The following is a 24,538-nucleotide window of genomic DNA, read 5'->3' as shown; positions in this document are numbered from 1 at the left end:
ATGGAATAGTCTAGTCTATCCATTTGGATAATCAAAACATTTAGATTGACTTGACAATGATTTAAAACGTAATAATTACAAACTCTGAATGTGCATTTGATAAGCTTGACACTATCAACTATGGAGTAATAACTAACATTCCACTCAAGATCTAAAAAGAATGCACTTAAGTTTGTTGCACCGTTGCATATTAATGCAACTTAGAGTTCATCAAACTTGAATGCATGGTTAATTATCAGTAGATGCACTTTTAAACTTGTACAATGCACGGCCAAAGTTAGTAGTAATAATTTTGTTTTTTTTTTTTAAGAAAAAAAAAAAAACCATTGTGTTTCTTCATTTTTTTTCTTAGTGATCAATACATATGAACGAATAAGATTATTTCACATTTTTACGAGAAAACGTGTACCACGAATAAGATTATTTCACATTTTTACGAGAAAACGTGTACCTATATGGCATGAAATTATTATTATTGTGATACTAATTCAAATTCAGTTCAGAACATGTCCCAAGAATTTGATTCTTTTTTGAGAAAAAATCAGAACATGTCCCAAGAATTTGATTCTTTTTTGAGAAAAAATCTGATTTAGAACTCTTTAATATAGCACACAATTTACAATTGTATTAACAATTCATTGAGACATGAGATTCAAGTGACATAAAATAAAAAATTAAAAAAAAAACAAAAAAAACAAAACAAACAGACATGATTGAGCAACCTTATTAGCCTGTACATTGTTAACTTTTAATCCAAAGTTCCATACTGAAATAAATGGGGATCGGAAAGATTCACACAACACAACAACAAAAATAATGCATGGTAAAATCAATCATATCATATCATGTCATGTAAATAAGCAATTGCTATATGTGGCATTGAGAATCAATCTTCTATATGTGAGCATACAAAATGTACTGCGATAGATAGATAGATTCCCTGTTACGTTGATTGGTGTTGAGCTGTAAAGGGAAGCCTTGTGGTTGTTGCATTGTCAGACCCAAAATAAAGAAGCATAAAATCACTGAAATATAAAATAATTAAGAAAAGAGAAAATTGCACTTTTCATCTCTAAGTTATAGGATAACTGTAAAATTCGTTTCGTTGGTCATGCTCACTTTTTGTCTCTAAGTTATCATTGGCGTTACACTTTTCGTCCCTGAGTTATACTAAAATTACAAATTTTATCCCAAATTTTTTATTAGTAAAGGGATGAAAAGTGCAATGTTAATGATAATTTAAGGACAAAAAGTCAGTATGCATGACCAATACTTAGGGATGAATTCTACAATTACCATATACCTTAAGAACGAAAAGTACAATTTTTCCAAAAAGGAAAAAAGTACTTCATTTTTCTGTTTTTCCATTTCCAATTTTTCATTTCTCCAGTTTTCCATTTTTCCTTCTCCATCCCTCCAATTTTCCATTTTTCCAGTTTTCCAGCGAGATCACTTTTGATCATAGTATTATTGTGGCATGACCATTTTTGGTCCTCCATCAACAAAACAGTTTAAATTTCGTCAAATACAAAGCATTTCAGTCTTCAAATTTGATTTTGTTTCAAAAAATAAACATAAAAAATATAGCGGATCAACCTACTTTGTATTAAAAAAAGATCAAAATGTCATTGTATTTAACGGCATTTCAATGATTTTCTTGACGGAGGACCAAAAATGGGCATGCCACAATAATATTAGGACCAGAAGTGGATGTTTTGAAAAAAAAATGACTAAAAGTGGAATGTCACCTATAAATCTAGGACCAAAAATGGAATTAACTCTAATAATAATTGTAATAATAATAATAATAATTTAATAATTTAATAGTAATAATAATAAATTAATAATTAATAATCATAATAATAATAGTAATACTAATAAGAATTTAATAATAATAATAATAATAATAATTTAATAATAATAAGAAGAAATTAATATTAATAAAATATAATAATAATAAAAAATTTAATAATAATAATAATAATAAATTAATAATGATAATAATAATAAGAAATATATAATGATAATTTAATGAATATGAAGACAAGAAGCGTGAAACATGAAGAAGAAAGCGCAAAGGCCAGCAACAACTCCAGCGAGATTCGAACCTGGGAACTCTGGGTCAAAATGCACTATTCACCCGTTTTTTTTCCACTTCTCCATTTGGAGAGAGCCAATTTCCTTCTCTCCATTATTGTATAAGATTTGGAGAATTGGAGTTGAGAAAGGATTTGAAAAATTGAATTTAGTAAACAATCTCTCAATTATTTCTTTCTCCACTTCCTCATTTCTCTATTTTTTTGGAAAATTCTCCATTTTTCCAAGTTAGTAAACGACCTCCAGAAGTTTTTTCTCCTATCCTCCAAAATTATTCATCAGCTTATAGAGTTATAGTATAATCCATTTTCCCTGCCAATGCACTGCCCTTTTTGTGGGTGTTCAAACATGCCATTGTTGCCCATGCAATCTAAATTATATATCTATTATGTACCTGTAAATTTTTTTATAGCTACATAATCGATTAACTAAAAATACATATGTTAAATGTAACTATCTAATTTGAATGTCGTTTTGAACATGATCCTCAATGCAAGGCAGAAATTGGGCATGGTACAATTTGTATGAAACATGAAAGGCTAAAGCTTAGCTCACATCACTTGTATAGATCAAGAAAGCTGAAAAAGCTTCCAGTAAATACCACAGACAAAAATAAAAAACAATATGCACTTAGACAGTTAATGCCGGTTATGTAAAGTTATAGTCCTATCTACTGTGCACATGTTTCAACAGTACTTTACAAGTCCTATCTGCTGTGTTATACTCCAGTATCAACAGCTCTGATCTACATAAAGTACACAACAAATGGATTGGGTTGTACACTAAACTTTTGAGCAAATTTCCAGATTGAAATCAGCTCAGTGAGGAAAGACTCGTACAACACAACAGAAAAACATAAGGGCCGGGCAAACTCAATTATGTGTGTAAAATAGGTATTGCTATATTTGGCTGAGAATCAACCATCCAAGAGCATACAAAATGTACTGAGATTGCACATGCATGTTTCTGCTTCGTTCTGATATAAACAACTGGTCTGGTCTACGCAACCCTAAATGCTTGTACACTAGACAAATTGCAAAATTATAATTACGACATTTAATAGCAGATTGGATAAACACAAGACAAATTGCAAAATTATAAAATTAAAAATTATAGATGAATTAGAAACAGATAACCATTAAAATTATATCAAATCAAATAGAATGGAAGAAAAAATTAGTGACAACTAAATCATAATTACAACATTCAATAGAAGATTGGATAAACTGAAGACAAATTGCAAAATTATAATCGTAAAATAATGATTATAGATGACTTTGAAACAGATGCCAAAAAAAGACTAATAATTGAATCATAATTACAACATCAAATGGCAGATTAGATAAAAAGATGCATACCAAGTCATCATCACTAGAGTAATCATCAAATTCTGTACCCGCCTCCCCTTGTTTAGGTGATAATGACCAGGTCCTTTTTTACAAAATACTTAAAGACTTTATTTTATTAGGAAACTTTGTATTTCTTATTAACAAAATATATCACTTTCCTAAACATATTAATTACTTCTATTAACTATCTAATTTCCTAAACATTTTTATTAGATACGTTATATATATATATATATATATATATATATATATATATATATAAGTGATTACAAAAAAAATTAAAAGGTAATCCAACTATCTTGATTATAATAATTTTTTCAACTGTTAATGTGATAATAATAATTCTTTCAACAACTAATTTTTATCAAGGTAGTCTAGTGAGCTGGATCACTAACTTATTATTTTAGCTAAATCTTGCATTGGGGCTGCTAGGCATATACCACCAATAAATATGATCTATACATCGGATGAATGTAGGAGTCTATAAACATATATATATATAGAGCTAAAAGGCTTAAAAATCCATCGACTACAATATCCATCGACTATTAAGAATTAAGAATAAATTAAAATTAAAAAAAAGCAATAAACTACTGAAAGGCCTAATTAAGTGCAGTGTTGTAGGTGTCGCCTAGTACCCGCTGAAATATTGCTCAAAAGAGCCCACAACATCTATGTCCATGCGTAGAACGAGAGGATGAGTATAGGTTTTAAAAGTTGCAAGAGTAGCATCGGCCTTCTTTTTCGCATGAAATATAAAAATGCCTCTAATGATAGAGTGTCTCGCCGTCTGTATCTCCACAAACTCATAAGCTTCTCCGACCTAAAATGTGAGAAAATCAATAAAAATTTTAGAAAACGTACTAGGCAAGTTGATTTGGGCAGGAAAGTAGAGTTGATATACATACATGGCGCTCTTGATAGTAAGTGAGCGCAGACTTGCAGAATTCAACAAATTTTTTGTAATGTTCCTGGAGCTCTTTATGTGAAAATAGGAAAATTCGGCCATTCTCCATGCTCACCCTTTCCTTAATCTGCAAAATATAATAACAATAATAATAACAGTAAGATTTGAAACATATAAGAATAAGAATTGAATTTCGATTTCACATCAAGTTCAATGGATAACTCACTGAAATCATACATTTTCATCCATTGGCTCCACCTCATCATCTTTCACTAAGACACATTGGTCTACTTTGAATTTTTCACATCCCACAAAATCAGAACAAATGGCAAGCACCACAAAATTTCGTAAGGAATTACAATCTGCCTTTTTGCCGAAAAATTCAAGGAAATACTGATCGGTAAGAGTAGACCATCGTTTCCCTCCATAACCCCTCTCAAACTTCCAATACTCTCCTGGCTAAAAAGTAGAGTAGTTAGACAAATTCAGGGAAAGTAATTTATGGAGAGGGAAATAGTTAATAGCATAGAGATGCATACATACATGTTGAGTCTCATAAAGAGAAAGAGCAAAGTCACACAGTTCAACCAGTTCTTCAACTTCTTGAGAGGAAAGCATCGGCCACTCTAACACAAACAATAAATTGCAAAATTATAAAACCTAAAATTAATGATTATAGATGGATTTGAACCAAATGTGCATTGAAATCGCATAAAATCAAATAGAATGGAAAAACGTATTAAAAGTTGAATAACAATTACAACATTCAATAGCAGATAGCAATTAGATCAACAGAAGCCGATGAAAGAAATAGTATTAAAATTGAATAATAATTACGACATTTAATAGAAAATTGGATAAACAGAAGACAAATTGCAAAATTATAACCCTAAAATTAAAACTATAGATGGATTAGAAACAGATAACCATTAAATTATATCAAATCAAATAGACTTGAAGAAAAAAGTAGTGACAACTGAATCATAATTACGACATTGAATAGCAGATTGGATAAACAGAAGACAAATTGCAAATTATAATCGTAAAACAATGATTATAGATGAATTTAAAATGGACTAATAATTGAATCATAATTACGACATCAAATGGCAGATTAGATAAAAAGATGCATACTATGTCATCATCACTCGAGTAATCATCAAATTCTGTACCCGCCTCCCCTTCAAAGTGTCTTTCATCTCCGCAGCTTTAGGGACTTCAAAGTGTCTTTCGTCTCCGCGGCCCCTCATCTTTATCTCCATCATCCAGTTTCAGTTTTGTATAGTCGGACTCAGTAACGGAAGAGACCTGGGACCAGATTGCAGCCATGAGTATTCTACGAGCAGATAGAAGATACTTTTCAACATTTTAGCTAGCTAGGATTTACTTATACAGACTAAAAAACCTAACAATTACCTCATATAAAGGACTGGGTCACCCATATGATCCGTTTGGTTTATAAGAAAATAATTTAGAATGTCCCTTACCCTTGCTACACTTCCATATATTTACCACCAATCATTATACAATGGAACATAAGCTATATATATTAATCATTATACAATGGGATCCAGTATGATTTTCCATTACCACACACACTCTTGATGCCACATTTTGTAACTAGTTGAAATTTGAAATCCAAAAATTTGGTGATTTGTGGAGTGGAAAACATTTTGGAATAGCACAGAGATGCATACATACATGTTGAGTCTCACAAAGAGATAGAGCAAAGTCACACAGTTCAGCCAGTTCTTCATCTTCTTGAGGGCAAGGATGTTGAGTCTCACAAAAAGAAAGAGCAAAGTCGCACAGTTCAGACAGTTCTTCATCTTCTTGAGGGCAAACACCCTAACACAAAAGCAAATAAATTGCAAAATTATAAACATAAAATTAATTATTATAGATGGATTTGAACCAAAAGCCCATTGAAATCGCATAGAATGGAATGGATTGGAAGACAACGTATTAAAAGTTGAATAATAATAGTTACAACTTTGAATTGCAGATTGCAGATTAGATCAACAGAAGACAAGACAGCCAGAACATTGCATAAAATCGAATGGATTGGAAGACAACGTATTAAAGCAGATTGCAGATTAGATCAACAGAAGACAAGAAGACCAAAACATTGCAAAATTATAAACCTAAAATTAACAGATAATGGATTTGAAACAGATGTCCATTGAAATCACGTGAAAGAAATAGTATTAAAAATTGAATCATAATTACGTAATTTAATAACAGATTAGATAAACAGAAGACGAGTTGCAAAATTATAACCCTAAAATTGACAGATAATGAATTTGAAACAGATGACCATTGAAATCACATGAACAAAATAGTGTTAAAAATTGAATTATAATAACGTAATCTAATAGCAGTGATGGATATATTACGAATGGAGTGAGTGTCTCCGCTAAGGCCTCGGATGGTCAGAACCGCGAGTCCGGTCGTGGCACGGGCGGTCAAGGCAGATCTATAACTGTTCCTTCGTGCTTGGGGGGCAGTTAGGAAGTGTTGAGGGTATAAATAGCTTTGTTATTGTCTTGTTAAGACATTGTGTTGTTCTTTGTCCTAACTCACTCTGGTAATAGCCATTACACTATCTTAATACCAATATTTGGTCTCCATGATCTTGACACACCAGTTTTTCCCATTATTCCCTATTCGTTCACATTATCATAAAGGGTTTACACTTTATTCATTCGGACCGAGGGTTAATTAAATCCATCAAGCATATTAGATAAACAGGAGACGAATTGCAAAATTATAACCCTAAAATTGACGGACAATGGATTTGAAAAAGANATTGCAAAATTATAACCCTAAAATTGACGGACAATGGATTTGAAAAAGATGGCCATTGATAGTATTAAAAGTTGAATTATAATTACGTAATCTAATAGCAGATTAGATAAACAGAAGACGAATTGCAAAATTATAACCCTAAAATTAAAAGTTATAGATGGATTAGAAACAGATAACCATTAAAATCACATCAAATCAAATAGAATTGAAGAAAAAAGTAGTAACAATTGAATCACAATTACGACATTGAAAAGCATATTGGATAAACAGAAGACGAATGGCAAAATCATAATCCTAAAATTAATGATTATAGATGAATTTGAAACAGATGCCAAAAAAGGACTAATAATTAAATCGAATGGCAGATTAGATAAAAAGATGCATACGTCGTCATCGCTAGAGTCGTCATCAAATCCAGTACCCGTCTCCCATCGTATAGCGGACTTCAAAGAGTCTTTCGTCTCCGCCGCCTCATCTGGTTTTGACGGTTTTGTATGGTGGAAATCGGTGAGGGAGGAGACCTGGGAGCTGATTGCGGCCATGAGTATTCCACGAGAAAGGGGATTTTTCGTAAATAATAATAATAATAAATTAATTAATTAAATTTGATTCATCCGCAGGTTTCCTATCAAGGTGACAAACGTATTATTAAGGCGTAAAGGGGATGGCTGAATGTGTGTTTTATTATTATTTTTAAATTTTTTAAAATTATTTTAAAATTTATTAATAGTTTATTATTAAAAATTATTTTAAAATGTCAACTCACCGTACACGTAAGCAAGTAACATGAAGAAATGGATGGTAACCTGCTGTTAGGTGAAATTGCATACATTTGAAGTGTTCCGTTGTCTAATTGCACTTTTTTTTTGTTCAGTGACCTAGTTGCACTTTCTTATTACGTTCAGTGGCTAATTTGAACCTTATTCCATTTATATATTAAATGTCTATAAAGCATATTAAATGTTCACAATTTGTATATTAATGTTTATAATTTACATATTAAATGCTCATAATTCAAATTATGGATATTCATAAGGCATTTTGTTGAATGTAATTGAATTGTAATTCCATGAATCCCTCAATTACATTGTTTGGTTAGAAGAAATTGTAATTCCACCGAATTACAATTTCCTCATTTTGTTGAATTGCGATTCATGGGGTAGCCCAAAGAATTGCAATTCAGTGCTTGTAGAATAGGGAAAAATATAAGAAATGACAAAAGTAGGGGTTGGCACTTCGGTTCAGTTTATCTGAACCGACCCGACCCGAATTAGTAATACAAAAGCGAACGGTTTGGGATTTTTGTAAACCGGACGGTTCGGTTAAAAATCAAACCGAATCGAACAAAACTTGGTTAGGTTTTAATAATAATAATACTAATAATAATAATAATAATAATAATAATAATAACAACAACAACAACAACAACAAAAATAATACTACATCTGTCTCATTTTACATGCCTTACTTTCCTTTTTTAGTTTGTTCCAAAATGTTGTCATCTTTCTAAAATTGAACATCACCATCATTCTACTTTTCCCAATTTACCCTTATGACTTTTGCTTTCTTTATTGCTTTTATTTCAAAAAGTGAAAAAGTTGGCATAATTAGAAAGTACATTACATTTACTTTAATTTCTTAAAAAGCGTGTAAAAAGTAAATGAGACAACTAATTCGGGACGGAGGGAGTAATAAAGAAGTAAATCTAAGTTCTTTGATGCATGCTCCGTTGTTTAATTCCTATTCNATTGCAAAATTATAACCCTAAAATTGACGGACAATGGATTTGAAAAAGATGGCCATTGATAGTATTAAAAGTTGAATTATAATTACGTAATCTAATAGCAGATTAGATAAACAGAAGACGAATTGCAAAATTATAACCCTAAAATTAAAAGTTATAGATGGATTAGAAACAGATAACCATTAAAATCACATCAAATCAAATAGAATTGAAGAAAAAAGTAGTAACAATTGAATCACAATTACGACATTGAAAAGCATATTGGATAAACAGAAGACGAATGGCAAAATCATAATCCTAAAATTAATGATTATAGATGAATTTGAAACAGATGCCAAAAAAGGACTAATAATTAAATCGAATGGCAGATTAGATAAAAAGATGCATACGTCGTCATCGCTAGAGTCGTCATCAAATCCAGTACCCGTCTCCCATCGTATAGCGGACTTCAAAGAGTCTTTCGTCTCCGCCGCCTCATCTGGTTTTGACGGTTTTGTATGGTGGAAATCGGTGAGGGAGGAGACCTGGGAGCTGATTGCGGCCATGAGTATTCCACGAGAAAGGGGATTTTTCGTAAATAATAATAATAATAAATTAATTAATTAAATTTGATTCATCCGCAGGTTTCCTATCAAGGTGACAAACGTATTATTAAGGCGTAAAGGGGATGGCTGAATGTGTGTTTTATTATTATTTTTAAATTTTTTAAAATTATTTTAAAATTTATTAATAGTTTATTATTAAAAATTATTTTAAAATGTCAACTCACCGTACACGTAAGCAAGTAACATGAAGAAATGGATGGTAACCTGCTGTTAGGTGAAATTGCATACATTTGAAGTGTTCCGTTGTCTAATTGCACTTTTTTTTTGTTCAGTGACCTAGTTGCACTTTCTTATTACGTTCAGTGGCTAATTTGAACCTTATTCCATTTATATATTAAATGTCTATAAAGCATATTAAATGTTCACAATTTGTATATTAATGTTTATAATTTACATATTAAATGCTCATAATTCAAATTATGGATATTCATAAGGCATTTTGTTGAATGTAATTGAATTGTAATTCCATGAATCCCTCAATTACATTGTTTGGTTAGAAGAAATTGTAATTCCACCGAATTACAATTTCCTCATTTTGTTGAATTGCGATTCATGGGGTAGCCCAAAGAATTGCAATTCAGTGCTTGTAGAATAGGGAAAAATATAAGAAATGACAAAAGTAGGGGTTGGCACTTCGGTTCAGTTTATCTGAACCGACCCGACCCGAATTAGTAATACAAAAGCGAACGGTTTGGGATTTTTGTAAACCGGACGGTTCGGTTAAAAATCAAACCGAATCGAACAAAACTTGGTTAGGTTTTAATAATAATAATACTAATAATAATAATAATAATAATAATAATAATAACAACAACAACAACAACAACAAAAATAATACTACATCTGTCTCATTTTACATGCCTTACTTTCCTTTTTTAGTTTGTTCCAAAATGTTGTCATCTTTCTAAAATTGAACATCACCATCATTCTACTTTTCCCAATTTACCCTTATGACTTTTGCTTTCTTTATTGCTTTTATTTCAAAAAGTGAAAAAGTTGGCATAATTAGAAAGTACATTACATTTACTTTAATTTCTTAAAAAGCGTGTAAAAAGTAAATGAGACAACTAATTCGGGACGGAGGGAGTAATAAAGAAGTAAATCTAAGTTCTTTGATGCATGCTCCGTTGTTTAATTCCTATTCTCACTAGTATCTCTCTTAAATTTTTATTTGATTTCTTTATAGCTTGTTCTTTACTTTTTGCTTTTGTTGTTTGCTGCAATTATTCTTTACTTCACAATTAGTACTTAGTAGTATGTTTGGACTTTGAATTGCTATTTTGTTATATAATGTTTAGATTTTGGATATAGATAATGTGACAGTATGTTCAGAAAATTAGGGAACCCTGAAATTCGAGGACTTAAACTGAATCGAATTAAATCCGAACTGAAACCGAATCGAACTCTAATGTTAAATCGAATGGTTTAAATTTTTTAAAACCGAAATCGAAAAAATGAAATAAAATAAAAACGAACCGAAACCTGAAATGCCACCCCTAGACAAAAGTATGATGATTGTTATTTTTATTATTACACAAGGATATTTTAGTCATTATACCATCTTTTCATTCTCATTCCCAATAAGTCTATTTCTCCATACCAAACAATGTAATTTGAATTACTACATTATTCTTACTTTTTTCTTTCCCACTGAATTGCAATTCCTTTCCTTCCTCCCAACTAATTACCCCATCAATATGTAAATTAGAAAGTTATATAAATATTTGGAACAAAAATTATAATTGATATTTAAGGTGGATAATTACTAAAATTTAATACCAAATCTACACTTATAATAAGAGCCAATAATGTTAGACCCCTAACTGGAACTAAAAAAATGTTGGTGTAATACTCTGCTATAACATATTGTACTTTGTGTTTTTCTTATTGTGCAACCTCTAATTAAATTCCTAATATATCCTAATCCTTTATAATTTTACCAAATTTTTTCCGTTAAATATAACGGAAGTTTAACATTAAATTCTTTAGACAATTTGTTTCTTTATTGCAATTTTCAAACAAATTGACAATATTCTATAATACAATTCTATATAGATTCTTAACTTAAAATTAGAATATTGAAGTCTTAATAGGATTATATAATACAATTTTGTATAGATTCCTAACTAAACCATTATTCAACCCAAAACTAAACCTAACATATTCTGCAACACACAATCTACTTGACATTCTATAGGTATGATTGTCAAAATATTATCATGCTAATTCTATTGTTTGTATTTGTACTCATAATGATTACAATTTAAAAAAAAATCAATGATGGTATACTCATTAATTAGTATAACTTCAATATTGTTATGTAAATATATCTATTGTATAATCTGTTCATCTATATTTGTATCCTTGTATGTAATGTTGTGGTTCTCATTATATTCCTCTATAATCTACACATTGTAGTTCCCATTATATTATTTCATAACATCCTTTATTAGCATATTTCCCATGACACAAGGATATTAGTCATGACAAATGCAGTAAAGCTAATTGATATTGACACACAAACTGTGGGCTGGAGTTGTACAGTTCATGTCATTAAGAAAAACGAACCAAAAAACGCTATTGGAACGCCTGAGAGAAAGTAAAAAATTTCTCTCTTTATTATTATTATTATTATTATTATTAAGATGCTCTCATTCACCACCAACATCATTGTAAATGTGCTCACTAAAAAAAAACATCATTGTAAATGCTATATCTAAATGCAAGGAACTCGGGTTCAATCAATAGTATTTGATAATGACATTGGAATGTATTATCTCACTTTACAAACCAACAAATGGTACATCATCTCAAATGTCATTGTCAAACCTGTTCGGACGAACTATAAAGTACTTGATCACAAATACAATAACACATTAATTTTAAATAGTCGGACCGGTGTCCAAACAAGTGACAATGATGACACGCCATTTGCTCTCATGTAAGTGATTTATTTGTTTCCACTTACTTTAGTTGCAATTTAGCTATTTACAATTTCGTTATGTTTATTAAAATATATAAGCATTCAGACTATTTCTTTGATTTTTATTAATTTACAAATTTTTTTCTCTCTCATTATTATATGACTACTTTAATCAATTAAGGAACACTAATTTTAAAATACGCATTGAGCATTGGTTTAATCGCGCAACGCGCGTGTGATAACTAGTATAAAAATATACTAAAATCCTAGACAATAAAGGCACATTGTCTAAAAAATAATAATATAACCACATTCGTTGTAAGTATACAATAGACATACAAACAAAATTAGTGTATCAGAAATATTAAAGTAAAAACTATGAATAAATGGTTTAATATTATCTAGAAAATATAAAATGTACAATGAACTCACCATTCCTCACCATAGACAATGCTGTTTGTGTACCATTCACGATGACTTTATTACAAATTGAGGTTGGATTTGAGGATATACGATTTGGGTTATGGATGTTTGTTTTAACTTTTAACCAAGCCCACATCTAAAGAAATAATAGTTGAAAAATAAATTATAACTCCATTTTAGAGTTAGGAGGCGCTTGGTTCACGAAATATTGGATTACCCCAGGTAATAGGATTACCTTCCGAAAAGGTAATATGAGATTTTGGAAATGTAAGGTTACTTTATGTGTTTGGTTTGGATGGTAGAATATAATATTATCTTGTTTGGTTAAGATGGATGACTGATTTATCCTCTGTGAAGCTTTTCGCAGCTAGGTTGGGTCACATGGCATCAAAGAATGCACCAGCTTTTGCACTACAAAAGAGATTTTGACTAGATCCAGGAATACTGTCCACAGAAATCACCAGCTTTTGCATTAAAAAAGAGAATTATTATTATTTTTATATTCCTATATATTTTGACTAGATCTAACCATTTATCGGGCTAGGGACTAGGGTTCATCTTGGTGAACACTTAACAGGGAGGCAATGATTTTATGCTTGTATGCACTGATGCCTTGTGCGAAATCAGTTCTCAATCCAAGCAGTTAAATCGCCTCATTTTTGCATGCAGTGATCCACTCATCCTTCTAAGTTCTAATATCTCATCTTTTCCTGTAAAAATCTATTCTTTCTTTGATTTGATGCGTTCAATCTGCTTATTTCATTTCATAATTTTTTGTGTAAAGCTTTAATTTTTAGATATTGGACACTGATGAAGCTATTTCATTATTGTCTTCTTATTCCCATCACAGAATAACTGATATTCGTTTAGATCTTGCTTCTCCACCCTCGCTGTCCTCAGTTTTTTTTTTTTTTTTTTCCAAGAGACTGATAGCCACTTAGATATTTTTGCTGTTAGTGTGTTTCACTTAATGGTTTCATATGTTGCCTATAGAGATTAGAGATTAGAGAATGTCTAGATAAAACAGTTCAGGTTTTTATGGGATTTTGGATCGCTCATGCAAAAATGATGTGAGTTACTGCTTGAAGTTGTGAAAGGATTTGCACAATGAGGAATAGGCTGTGACATGGTACATAAACCAATCTGTCTGGTAAGTTCTGAAAGAGCTTCTTGAATGCATGAAGTTCATCAATTACTTGTATGTATGCTGTATGTGAAAGTATAGTTATTTATGCATTTGTTGGTTACTTGTGGCTACTGTTAAGAACTGGAGAGATCAGAGCAATTATGAGCATTTAATCTGGCATTTCCATAAGTTAAATGTTCATCCAAGGTGCCCTTTGTTTGGATGAAAAGCACTGCAATTGTGAAGCCTTTTACTGGATCTTATATTTGATTGCCTCTATTACCTTTGTTTCTTTGCTTTGGCTGTATTAGGATCTGTCTCCAAGTAATAGAAATATGTGAAAAATATGAATATAGCAGAGACAAAGTAAGAATATAGCTTAAATTCAAAGCCTGTCTTCTTCAACAAATTACTGCCCCAAAAGGCCCAAATGTTCATGTTCTTTAACAGGTACACTATTTTAAATTGATTTTATTTAATTGTGATTCTGCAAACTGCCTACTGCACTGGGATATATTAGCACGCCTTGTCTTGAAAATGCTCGATGTGGAGAAAGAGCATGAAGCAAATGTGGAAGTATCCTTCAAGTATTCTATTTGCATTTTTCTTCGCCAATTTAGTATAAATAATAACACTTTTACTTTGTTCCTTCCCTAGTTTAGGCTACTGGTCATTTTGACAAACGTATTTTGTGTGAGGTGATGAAAAGGGGTGATGGATCCTAGTGGTGGTAGGAATGGATATTCCCGAGTTGTCATCTCTAAGGTTGACAACACATGACCACTTTGTGCTTTGCTATGGCCTATGGGAAAGACAAAAAACGACTGTCTTATTGGTAAGTGCATTTGGTTTGCTTTAACATCTTTGTGCATATTTATTTCTATAAGTATATGCAATGCAACTTATAAAGATTGCTGGTGTTTTATAATTCTCTAGTAATTTTAGCCGGAGAAAAGGTCATCAATCTGTTGTTTCCAGTTTCTTTAACAATCTTCAATCGGTATTATAGAGTCTGCATTTGTTAAGGAGAGCTGCATTTGAGGCGAAATACATCCAATGTTTTGTTTCCGATGACTTCATGCATTATAAACTGTTATTGTGTCATACATAAATGTATCTGCAGAATGTAGCACTTTGTGAGCTACTTATATCTTGTGATTTGTGAATGTGTCACAATATTCATCCAGTTTGCCATATTCAAGACCATTAAATCAGATTAACAATGTTTTCTGGAACTGTACTTAGATCTCCATCATCATCACAGACTAAAATTCTGTTTTCATCATCCACACAGATGCAGGGAATGATGGGTATATTTCATAATTTGATCATAAGAAATTGTTGTTCTTATATCTATGTGCTATGGCTTTGGCCTACCTTATTTACTTTCCCTGCTCTGCCCCTGATTGCAGGCAACCTAGATGAGTAGTGGGTAGGATGAAGGAGACAATTTCCCACACAAAAGATTAAACTAGGGTACTCGGGACTTAGCGTAGTGGTTTGTCGGATGTCATGATTGAAGGCGGCAGTGTGTGGGTTCAAATTTCACTGGAAAGACGAATGCGGAAAAAGTTCAGGATGATGGAAGGTGTTCACATCAAGATTAGAGTTTGACCGGTGGGCTGATGGTAAAGTTATCAATACAGGCTAGCAGAGCGGGTGGGCTGATGGTAAAGTTGTCAATACAGGCAGAGCGGGTGGGCTGATGGTAAAGTTGTCAATACAGGCTGGCAGAGCGGGCAAGCGAAAGCTCTCTTAAATTTAAATTTAAAAGATAATAGTGTACCAAAATGTTATAAAAGGATTATTATGATGCATTTCCTTTGTAAAAGAATCATATACTACCACATAATGTCTTGGATCAATTTGTGTGGTAATGTATTACTCTCTTAAATTTACCACATAATAATATATTCATCCGTTCTTGTGGTACAACTTGATTAGATTTTTTGTATTTATTTTATTATCTTGTTATGAGTGATACTACTTGTTATTGTTATCACACAAACAAAATTTACCTAATACACACCTTCAAAAATAATACACACTTTCATGGTCATCCCAAAAATACAAACATTACATGGGGATAAAAACATTACATAGCAACAAACATTACAGATGCATATATACTGTAATTTTTATGAATGCATCACAACATTTTCTAAAAACTTACCGTTGTTACTCTAGTAAAAGTTGTTAAATTGAGTCTGTCTACTCTAGTAAAAGTTGTTAAATTGAGTATGAAAGAGACAACTGCACATCGATTAGATCATATTAACTTACAAGGCAAGAAAATTGAAGACAATAGAGCAATTCCAAACTGAAGACAATAGAGCAATTCCAAATGGTAAACTCCATCGGCAAAATCCAATGCTCCAACGTGTAGCTCTATTGTGGCATAACGCCATTTAATTTGGCGTACTGTTCATCCGTGCTTCTCGATTCGTGGTCTTGAGGCCGAGGTGAGCCGCTGCCGCCGAGAGGTGAGCCGCTTGATGGCGGCGACATAGCTGCCGAGACCACCGCCGAGACACATTTTTCATTTACTTATATCGACATTGTACTAAAAGGCCTAACTTTAATAACTTTAAACTTATATCGACATTGTACTAAAAGGCCTAACTTTAATAACTTTAATTTGATGGCAATCGAAGCGGTCAAATCCCCAAATCCCCTCATTTTTGCATGCAGTGATCCACTGATCCCTCTGATATTTCACTCCATACATTTTTGTTTAAAGCTTTAGTGTGTTTCCTGTTTGAATCTCTATCTTCATTTTCTTTTCATATGTTCTTCTGTTTTGAGTGTTTGAAGTTAAATCATATGTTGCCTATAGATCGAGAATGTTTGTGTATAAAATGAACTGTCAGTTCAAGTTTGAATCGCAAATGCAAAAATGATGAATAGCTAGTCTGTCTGGTTAGTAATGAAAGAGCTTCTTGAATGCATGAAGAAAGTTCCATCAATTACTCGTGTGTACATTATATGTGAAAGTATATGTATGTATCGTTGTAAAAGTTCTACATTGAAAATATAACAGAAAATAATTCATTGAAAGTTATACATTAGAGCAGTTAATTGATTAGATTTGAGTTAATACTTAACACTCAATTTAGTCATTGACTATAACAGATTTTCTCTAGTTAGAGATAAATAAATATTTTTGCCAAACATCCATGCTTAGTTGGGTCCCTAACTTCAATGGTTTTACATAATTGTAGACTTTTAACTTGATCATTCTTTTATTAATACACAATTTAATTTTCAACTATTGTAATTTTACCGAAATTAGTCAACTATAATAGTTAATATTCAATTTAGTCATCGACTATATCGTTATTTTTCTCAATTTAATCCTTGATTTTAACCACCAAGGATTCAATTAGGTAAAGTATCAAACTCAAGAACTCAATTAAGCACAAAAAGACATTTAAGACTAAATCAAGAAAATCACCGTAATCAATTACTAAATTGAGTATTACTCAATTGGATTCGGTTTTTTTGATGTGATTTGGCCTTGCTATGGAAAAGAGTCAAAAGACAATTAATCGGTAAATGCCTTTGGTATCTTTATGCATATTTATTTGTATCAGTATATGGAAATGCAACTTATAAAGATTGATGGACTTGTATTCACACTTTAGTTTGAGTTGGATAAAAGAGCATAAATTTCACAATAACACTAAAATTAATTGCAAATTGTACAATCAATAAAAACATAAAGGGAAAAAGGTCAAATAAGCCCTCCACTTTTACCTAAGAAGTCAATTAGGCCCCTAAGCATTTTAAAGTAACAATTAAGCCCACCAACAATGTATTTTGGTGCAAAAAAATCCAAAAAACCGATTAGTGACCTGTGATCAAATTTCCGGCAAAATGGAGACAATTTTCACATAAGATTAAACCAGTGAAGAACGCATGCCCACAAGAATACTAGTATATATTTATTTGATGCATGCAGCATGTTGATTTGAGCATATGCTGAAGACCACAAAGTTATCCCAAACATTTTGCATCTATCTTAAAGTTGCTTACATGGGTGTTCTAAAAACTTTTAGTCATTAAACACAAGCTTAGACTTTTAACAACAAATAAAGAAAGCAAAAGCAACTACTACACAAATACAAGAAAACAATTCCTGCCATTTCAATTTGACCAATACAACAAATCGTATGAGAGTAGGTCTTGTGTGAGCATCCCAGTAAAACATATAATACCTTAATATATCATACTCTTCTATACATTCATAGAAAGTTTTAATATGCACATCACATATCAGGGTGAGACACTCTCACACAAAACTTATTCATGATATATAAACTATAAACACCAAAACATTCATCCTACATGTTCAAAAAAATGAATGCATCAAATTCTGCCAGTCAAGAAGATTATAAACCATAGTGACCTACATCAAGAACAGATACAATAGACATCCACACAAAAAAAATTAGCTTCCAGTTTAAATTTTTTTACATTCTATGACTAATAGACATTTTACCTTCCAAGGATTGCCTCAAACAATTACAAATACAAATGAAACATCAATAAAAAGATCTAAAGCAAATAATATCTTGTTAAGACCATTTAAACAACAGCAAATCATCTAGAAAAGACAACAAACTATTCTCAGATAATTAGGCTTAGCCAATCGGAAACATTCAATGAAATCAACTACTTGCAAAATCTAACTAATTCAGGAATTCAGCATCACCACAGGCAACCACAGAGATATCAGAATAGGAAAATAATAAAGCACAAAATCAAATAGCGAAAAAGATAGATGAACACGGGAATTTAAGTAAAAAATGGTCTAAAATATAACTCAAAACTTAAATAATCATAAATCCATCGCATCACAATTGAAATCCATAAAAAAGCTAAAATTCGATACTCCAACTGTAATATTACTAGCAAAAGTAAAGGTATTAAAAAGCAAGAGACGCTTAATCACCGCCCTTCTGGTAGACATAGGTGAGACCGCACTTGCCGCAGTAGTGCCTGTCGAAGTGGTTAGCCATGAAGGTACCGGCGCCGCACTCGGCGTTGGGGCACTCCTTCCTCAGCCTCTGCACCTTTCCAGACTCATCCACCTTGTAGAACTGCAAGACGGCGAGCTTCACCTTCTTGTGCTTGTGCTTGATCTTCTTGGGCTTGGTGTAGGTCTTCTTCTTGCGCTTCTTCGCGCCACCGCGGAGGCGGAGGACCAGGTGGAGAGTGGACTCCTTCTGGATGTTGTAGTCGGCGAGAGTGCGGCCGTCCTCGAGCTGCTTGCCGGCGAAGATGAGCCGCTGCTGGTCCGGCGGGATGCCTTCCTTGTCCTGGATCTTTGCCTTCACATTGTCGATGGTGTCCGACGATTCAACCTCGAGGGTGATCGTCTTCCCCGTCAGGGTCTTCACAAAGATCTGCATTTTTGCGTTTGTGGTGGAAGATTAGGGTTTGGGTGTAAGGCGCTATATATATATACAAAAATGCCGGGAGGCTAGGGTTTCCGTGTACTAAATTCGTGGGCCAAATTTGGGCTCAATGTCCGGAACTTTCTTGGGCCTTATGAAGTTGATTGTCTAGTTCAATCCTATCCTATTTTTCAGGTTTCCTTGTCCTACTACTACTCAATCATTATTCCATGAATCACGGTCCACACATTTATGTGAATCATAAATAAAAAATATATTTTTAATATATTAAAATTACATTATTTGAAAATATATAATTTTTTATATATTATCAAATAATGTACATCCTCACAAATAATATACTTTTAGTATATTAAAAATGTATATTACATTAATGGTCCACACAATAATTTGCCACCACCATCACCACTATTACTACTAGATACCGAATGTCGATATTATATATAGTTATACTCATGGTTGTAAAATGCGGCCTAGGCGGCCCTAAGACACAGAATTTTAGCCGTTAGGCGACACCTAGTCAGTCGGCCTACAAGGTAGCTCACTCGGCGCCGAGTTATTACTATTGCACAACCTGTCAACCTATACAAATATACAATACACACAAGCCTTTTTTTTCTTTTTGTCTTTCGCTTAGACGCCGCTTAGCGTATTGTACAACCTTGATTGTACTAAATACTATTAGCATTATAGATGATAATATGTAGGGTATTGATCCATTTGTTCTAAAGCCCAAACGTGAATGCATGTAGAAATACCTAAAAATGTGAATGAAGTTGTTGATGTATATAGTCTAAAAAAATATTTTTCTATTGCAATTTGCAAATTATGTTAAATGATGCAAGTTTGTTGCAAATAATATTTTCTTATTATTATTACAAATTTTATGATACGTAATAGTGTTTTGAGCATAATTTGTACTTGATAAAGTCTTACTTTTTTTTTTCTTTCTATTTATAGCAACAGTACAATTCCAACAAACATATTGTATCATATTCCTTCCATCCCATTTTATGTGTCTGATTTGGTTAACGAGACTTGATTAAAATTATTTTTAATATAATTTTTCATAATATTAGGTTTAATATTAATATACAAAATTTATATATTTAAAAACTACATTAAAAGCACTATTAAACACAAAAAATCAAATTTAAAAATAAGTAAAAAATACTAAAGAAAATAATCAATCAAGGAAGAATTAATTTGACCAATGAATAGTAAGCATGACGGATAAAATGAGACATAGACAATAATTAACTAATAATAATACCCAGAACAATATCGATTACTCATCTTGTACCTGGTACCTATAATGTGTGTGTGTGTATAGGGTGGGATCTCAATATACTCAACCACGTATTGGAATAGAGAGCAAAAATTGCAGAGTCAAATGGTGAGTCTCCTGAAACATCATTTCATTTCATCACTCATTCATTTTACAATCACCAGACAAAAACAGCAAAGTTTACACAGCATGCCTCTCACCATAGAACATTATTACAAATCGGATCGAGCCGTTAGGTTCGACTGTATTAATATCATCTTGCGAGATATAGATACAAGTACAGTATTTAAAAAAAAAAAAGGATTCATGGCGGGCAGGCGGGCAATGAAGGAATCGGTATCAGTATATATAGTGAGTGATTGCCCTTCCACTTAAAGGGCAAAAGGAGATCAGCTTCATCTTTCAATAGTTGATCTGTGCTTTGTGTCTGGACTCCAAAGTATTATCCTGAAAGGGCGTTTCTCTATGAGCATTCTAAACGTCTAGAAGCAAATCGCATACTGATGAGATTGATTATGCTGTTTACCTTAACACAAACGTATATATAGTGAACGCCTGGATTCGGTCCCAAAACCGATTCCACGGAGCTTACATCTTTATCCGATGCAATGGGTGAAGTCAGTTCCCATTTTTGCTGGTGCGAGCTCCCTGTAGATTGAACTTTGTCTGCACCAATACGAGTGAGACACAAGGATAAAGTCAATTATCAAACTGTAGTTACGAGGGAATCTTTGCGAGCAGCCTATGTTAACAGAACATGAAGAAGCAAATAGCTCGTGCGGCTTCCACAGAACAACAAAAATCTAGTAATTCACAGTTTCGTGACTCAGATATCTATTAATCATATTCAAACAGATTGTTCTTGTTCACTTAATTGGGCGAGGGGAGTCAAGTCGACAAATAACTCAGTTCAAGAAAAGACAAATAGGGCAATCCAAATACCTATGACATGTAATTTAACTGTCAACGAGCATGAGTCTCTCAACAAATGTAGTCGCTGAACTGGAGCTCCATAAGTAATCTGCAAAATTATTTGGACCAATCAGGAAACGCAAAAGATGCCTAAATACATATTTGCCCACCTTGGTAAAATAATTCAAACATACAATGGAAGGTCTCTGGCCACCCCATCTATAGGGGCATTTTGTATACATACAATTCATAAAGAGAAATTCAGCACACACTAACATTTATCGTGATAATGAATAGAGTGAAATGCCAATGGCCCTTAGTTCAAGTGGCCAAGTGGAGGCTCAACCGCACAAGTTTAGAAACGCCAAAAGTTATAGCTAATAGTGAAGGTGCAACTTTATTTCTTATACTTGCAAAGCAGTCAGCGCCACATATCAATGGCAGGATGCTGGACTCGGCTCTCTAAGCCGCCAACCAACACAACCCCACTCCCACTCAAATTAATGGAGGGGGGAAAAAGAGAATAGGTTGGCAGTTGTTTGACAGGGATAGATAAGACGAGGAACACTTACCAGGATATATTTTCCTTCATCCTTCAGGACCCTATAATTTGCCATCAACTGCTTCAATATATTAAGAGATCAAAAAGGAAAAAGGCAACACACCTGGAAGAAAATAACAACTTGAAAAGCGATGCACGAAATTCCGATCTACCTGCAGACTTCAGCAAGCATCTGAGCAGCATTTATCATTGAATCGTTCCCGCACTGCAGATAAACACCTACATAAGCAAATAAGCAACGAAGCCATTCAAATATGTATGTTGCCGTGTGAAGTACTCACCAAAATGGCGTCCAAAGTTCCTGGAAGGCCATGTGAGGAATTAGCAATCATCAACTGTACTGACATTTCTAGAACAAAAGGTATTGCAAAAAGGACTACCTTTATCAATAATGGCATCAAAGGAACCGGCTTCAAAGGCACTCATGTCTCTGACATCCATGTTCATATCTGCCTAATGTTATGGAATCAACGACTCAACCATGAAACACGTAACATGCCAATTCAAATCTTTTAGCAAAAAAGAATTTATATAGTTATAGAGTAGTTCTTTTTATGTAAGACAATTATTATTGACCGTAAACTAGAGAAATGAACACGCTGATGCATAAATATTATCACACGCATATTGCAAAGAAATATTAATCACCTCGGACACACTGAGAAATGTTGATTAAAGAGATGGGAAGATGCAGGAGAGTTAGGGAGTAAGGACCATGTATTTGATATATTCTAGTGCTACTAATGAAAAATAGCCAATTCATCGACATCTATGTTATATGCACAAAACGATACATTTAAGTTGTGGACGATTGGAATATTTCTTCTGCATTGCTTCAATTACCACAGAGGAAATATCGACATTGACTACAGCCGCATAACCGTCATCAACCATGCCCTCACTAAAAGCTGCAACCATGAATATATCATATACACAAACTTCTTCAATTTGTCACTCCATGTGATGAAGATAAGTGAAGTCTAGAGAACATAAATTTAAAATCCCTGAGCCACACCTCATACAATTCAAAATAAATAAAAAGAAAAATACAACTTAGCTTATCCAAAAGATAAGAACTCAAGAACAGGATTGCACAATCCTTAGACTTATGTGGCAATTACATAGAAAGAAAACAAATGCTTTTATAATGCAATAGGTGGCTGAATTTAAGATTTGATTTTATTTATGGACTCAGCCCAATATTAGATTCTAATTTCTAAGATAATTGGACAATTTCATTGTCAAATATGCATTGTACTAAAAACAAAAAATGCCATTTTGGGCAACCCCATCCAAATTGTTCAGCTGTTGGCTTGGTAATCACAAGATCCCAAGTTTGACTAACAGTGCAGTGGCCTATTAGCTTTCTTGGTTTGAATCGTTCAACTGGACAACCTATGGTTTGAGCCGTTCATCTATGGACAACCATGGTTGAACTGATCAACTATGGACAACCTATGGTTTGAGCCGGTCACTATGACAACCTAAGCTAGATTTACCGGTCACCTTATGAGATTTACCTAGTACACACTCTCCTAGCAACCTAAGCTAGATTTACCGGTCACAATGTGAGATTTACCTAGTACACACTCTCCTAGCAACATAAGCTAGATTTAGCGGTCACATCGTGAGATTTACCTAGTACACACTCTCCTAGCAACCTAAGTTAGATTTACCGGTTACATTGTGAGATTTACCTAGTGCACACTCTCCTAGCAACCTGAGCTAGATTTACCAGTCATATTGTGAGATTTACCTAGTACATACTCTTCTAGCGAGTGAGATTTGCCTAGTCATCCAAAAAAATGCCATTTAGGAATCTGTAAATCCAATTCTGATCAAATACAGTTAGACATTCGGATCAAACTAAGGAAACACGAGAACAAACAGTAAATATATTTGCAAGTACCGGAATTGCCGCAACCGACGACGAGGACGCGGTGGTGGGGATGAACGTAGAGGCGGAGGAGGGGAGCGAGGGAGTGATAGGTTTGGTACCAATCGTAGGAACCCGGCTCTTGTGCGTATCGCTTCTCCCAATACCATTTGTCTCCGTACGCTACCTGCGTTGTTCCACCTCCGCCTAGTGTCATTTCTCCTTCGGAATCTCAATTCTTTCTCTCTCTCTCTGTAACACTGCAGTAACTAACTATGGAGCTCTCTCTCACTCAACAATGGCGATCTCTTCTGTTCTGTTCTGTTCTGTTTATTACCAGACTAGAGGAAAGTGCTGCCACTAACGAATTGTCCGTAAAAGAATGTTGATCACATGAGAAAACGACAACGTTTTTTCCTGTTCTATTTTCCATTTGTTTGCTGTTTATTTTCTTCTTCTTCTTCTTTCTTTTTATTTGTTTTTTTTTTTTTTTTTTTT

The 24,538-nt window shown here is 33.0% G+C and overlaps 4 protein-coding genes and 1 long non-coding RNA gene across 8 annotated transcripts; 1 reads left to right on the top strand and 4 right to left on the bottom strand.

Moving 5' to 3' along the window:
• Window positions 1–3,883: 3,883 nt before the first annotated feature.
• LOC116002057 lies at window positions 3,884–4,973 on the bottom strand. Its single transcript, XM_031242065.1, has 4 exons — window positions 4,897–4,973; window positions 4,591–4,812; window positions 4,355–4,480; window positions 3,884–4,269 (listed from the first exon to the last, which is right to left on the bottom strand). The coding sequence occupies exons 1-4, from the start codon at window positions 4,969–4,971 to the stop codon at window positions 4,078–4,080; spliced, it is 615 nt and encodes a 204-aa protein (XP_031097925.1). The 5' UTR covers window positions 4,972–4,973; the 3' UTR covers window positions 3,884–4,077.
• A 598-nt stretch (window positions 4,974–5,571) lies between these two features.
• Window positions 5,572–7,740, bottom strand: LOC116002061. Its single transcript, XM_031242068.1, has 3 exons — window positions 7,548–7,740; window positions 6,055–6,201; window positions 5,572–5,661 (listed from the first exon to the last, which is right to left on the bottom strand). The coding sequence occupies exons 1-3, from the start codon at window positions 7,701–7,703 to the stop codon at window positions 5,572–5,574; spliced, it is 393 nt and encodes a 130-aa protein (XP_031097928.1). The 5' UTR covers window positions 7,704–7,740.
• A 5,638-nt stretch (window positions 7,741–13,378) lies between these two features.
• Window positions 13,379–15,914, top strand: LOC116002062. Its single transcript, XR_004094363.1, has 2 exons — window positions 13,379–14,817; window positions 15,395–15,914. It is a non-coding gene; the product is annotated as an uncharacterized LOC116002062 (long non-coding RNA).
• A 2,864-nt stretch (window positions 15,915–18,778) lies between these two features.
• Window positions 18,779–19,430, bottom strand: LOC116002059 (ubiquitin-40S ribosomal protein S27a). The gene has a single exon (XM_031242067.1). It carries the CDS (start codon window positions 19,394–19,396, stop codon window positions 18,929–18,931), a length of 468 nt encoding a protein of 155 aa, XP_031097927.1. The 5' UTR covers window positions 19,397–19,430; the 3' UTR covers window positions 18,779–18,928.
• A 1,369-nt stretch (window positions 19,431–20,799) lies between these two features.
• On the bottom strand, window positions 20,800–24,390 carry LOC116002056 (EEF1A lysine methyltransferase 4). 4 transcript variants are annotated; one of them, XM_031242061.1, is made up of 9 exons: window positions 24,074–24,390; window positions 22,959–23,072; window positions 22,545–22,613; window positions 22,446–22,465; window positions 22,317–22,369; window positions 22,175–22,205; window positions 21,633–21,711; window positions 21,217–21,356; window positions 20,800–21,137 (listed from the first exon to the last, which is right to left on the bottom strand). In XM_031242061.1, the coding sequence occupies exons 1-9, from the start codon at window positions 24,255–24,257 to the stop codon at window positions 21,093–21,095; spliced, it is 735 nt and encodes a 244-aa protein (XP_031097921.1). In that variant the 5' UTR covers window positions 24,258–24,390; the 3' UTR covers window positions 20,800–21,092. The 4 variants fall into 4 exon arrangements, with proteins under 4 accessions (XP_031097921.1, XP_031097922.1, XP_031097923.1 ...); XM_031242062.1 differs by lacking the exon at window positions 22,446–22,465 and having other exon boundaries at window positions 22,317–22,383; XM_031242063.1 differs by lacking the exon at window positions 22,959–23,072.
• Window positions 24,391–24,538: the final 148 nt, after the last annotated feature.

The sequence above is a fragment of the Ipomoea triloba genome, chromosome 13 (assembly GCF_003576645.1).
Source record: "Ipomoea triloba cultivar NCNSP0323 chromosome 13, ASM357664v1".
NCBI lineage: Eukaryota > Viridiplantae > Streptophyta > Magnoliopsida > Solanales > Convolvulaceae > Ipomoea > Ipomoea triloba.
Note: the sequence above shows the minus strand (reverse complement) of the source record. Positions and strands in the feature narration are given on the sequence as shown.

Bases quoted from the DNA above. Each gene is read 5' to 3' on its own strand.
- LOC116002056 (XM_031242061.1), bottom strand. From the start codon at position 24,257: ATGACACTAGGCGGAGGTGGAACAACGCAGGTAGCGTACGGAGACAAA. The intron at 22,614-22,958 runs GTATCGTTTTGT...AACATTAGGCAG, and splicing joins CAATCGTCCACAACTTAAAT to ATATGAACATGGATGTCAGA. The intron at 21,712-22,174 runs GTAAGTGTTCCT...ATAATTTTGCAG, and splicing joins ATGAAGGAAAATATATCCTG to ATTACTTATGGAGCTCCAGT.
- LOC116002057 (XM_031242065.1), bottom strand. From the start codon at position 4,971: ATGCTTTCCTCTCAAGAAGTTGAAGAACTGGTTGAACTGTGTGACTTT. The intron at 4,813-4,896 runs GTATGTATGCAT...TCTACTTTTTAG, and splicing joins CTCTTTATGAGACTCAACAT to CCAGGAGAGTATTGGAAGTT. The intron at 4,270-4,354 runs GTATGTATATCA...CTCACATTTTAG, and splicing joins CTTACTATCAAGAGCGCCAT to GTCGGAGAAGCTTATGAGTT.
- LOC116002061 (XM_031242068.1), bottom strand. From the start codon at position 7,703: ATGGCCGCAATCAGCTCCCAGGTCTCCTCCCTCACCGATTTCCACCAT. The intron at 6,202-7,547 runs GTATGCATCTTT...CTTTTGTGTTAG, and splicing joins ACGACTCTAGCGATGACGAC to GGTGTTTGCCCTCAAGAAGA. The intron at 5,662-6,054 runs GTATGTATGCAT...ATCTGGTCCCAG, and splicing joins CTCTTTGTGAGACTCAACAT to GTCTCTTCCGTTACTGAGTC.
- LOC116002059 (XM_031242067.1), bottom strand. From the start codon at position 19,396: ATGCAGATCTTTGTGAAGACCCTGACGGGGAAGACGATCACCCTCGAG.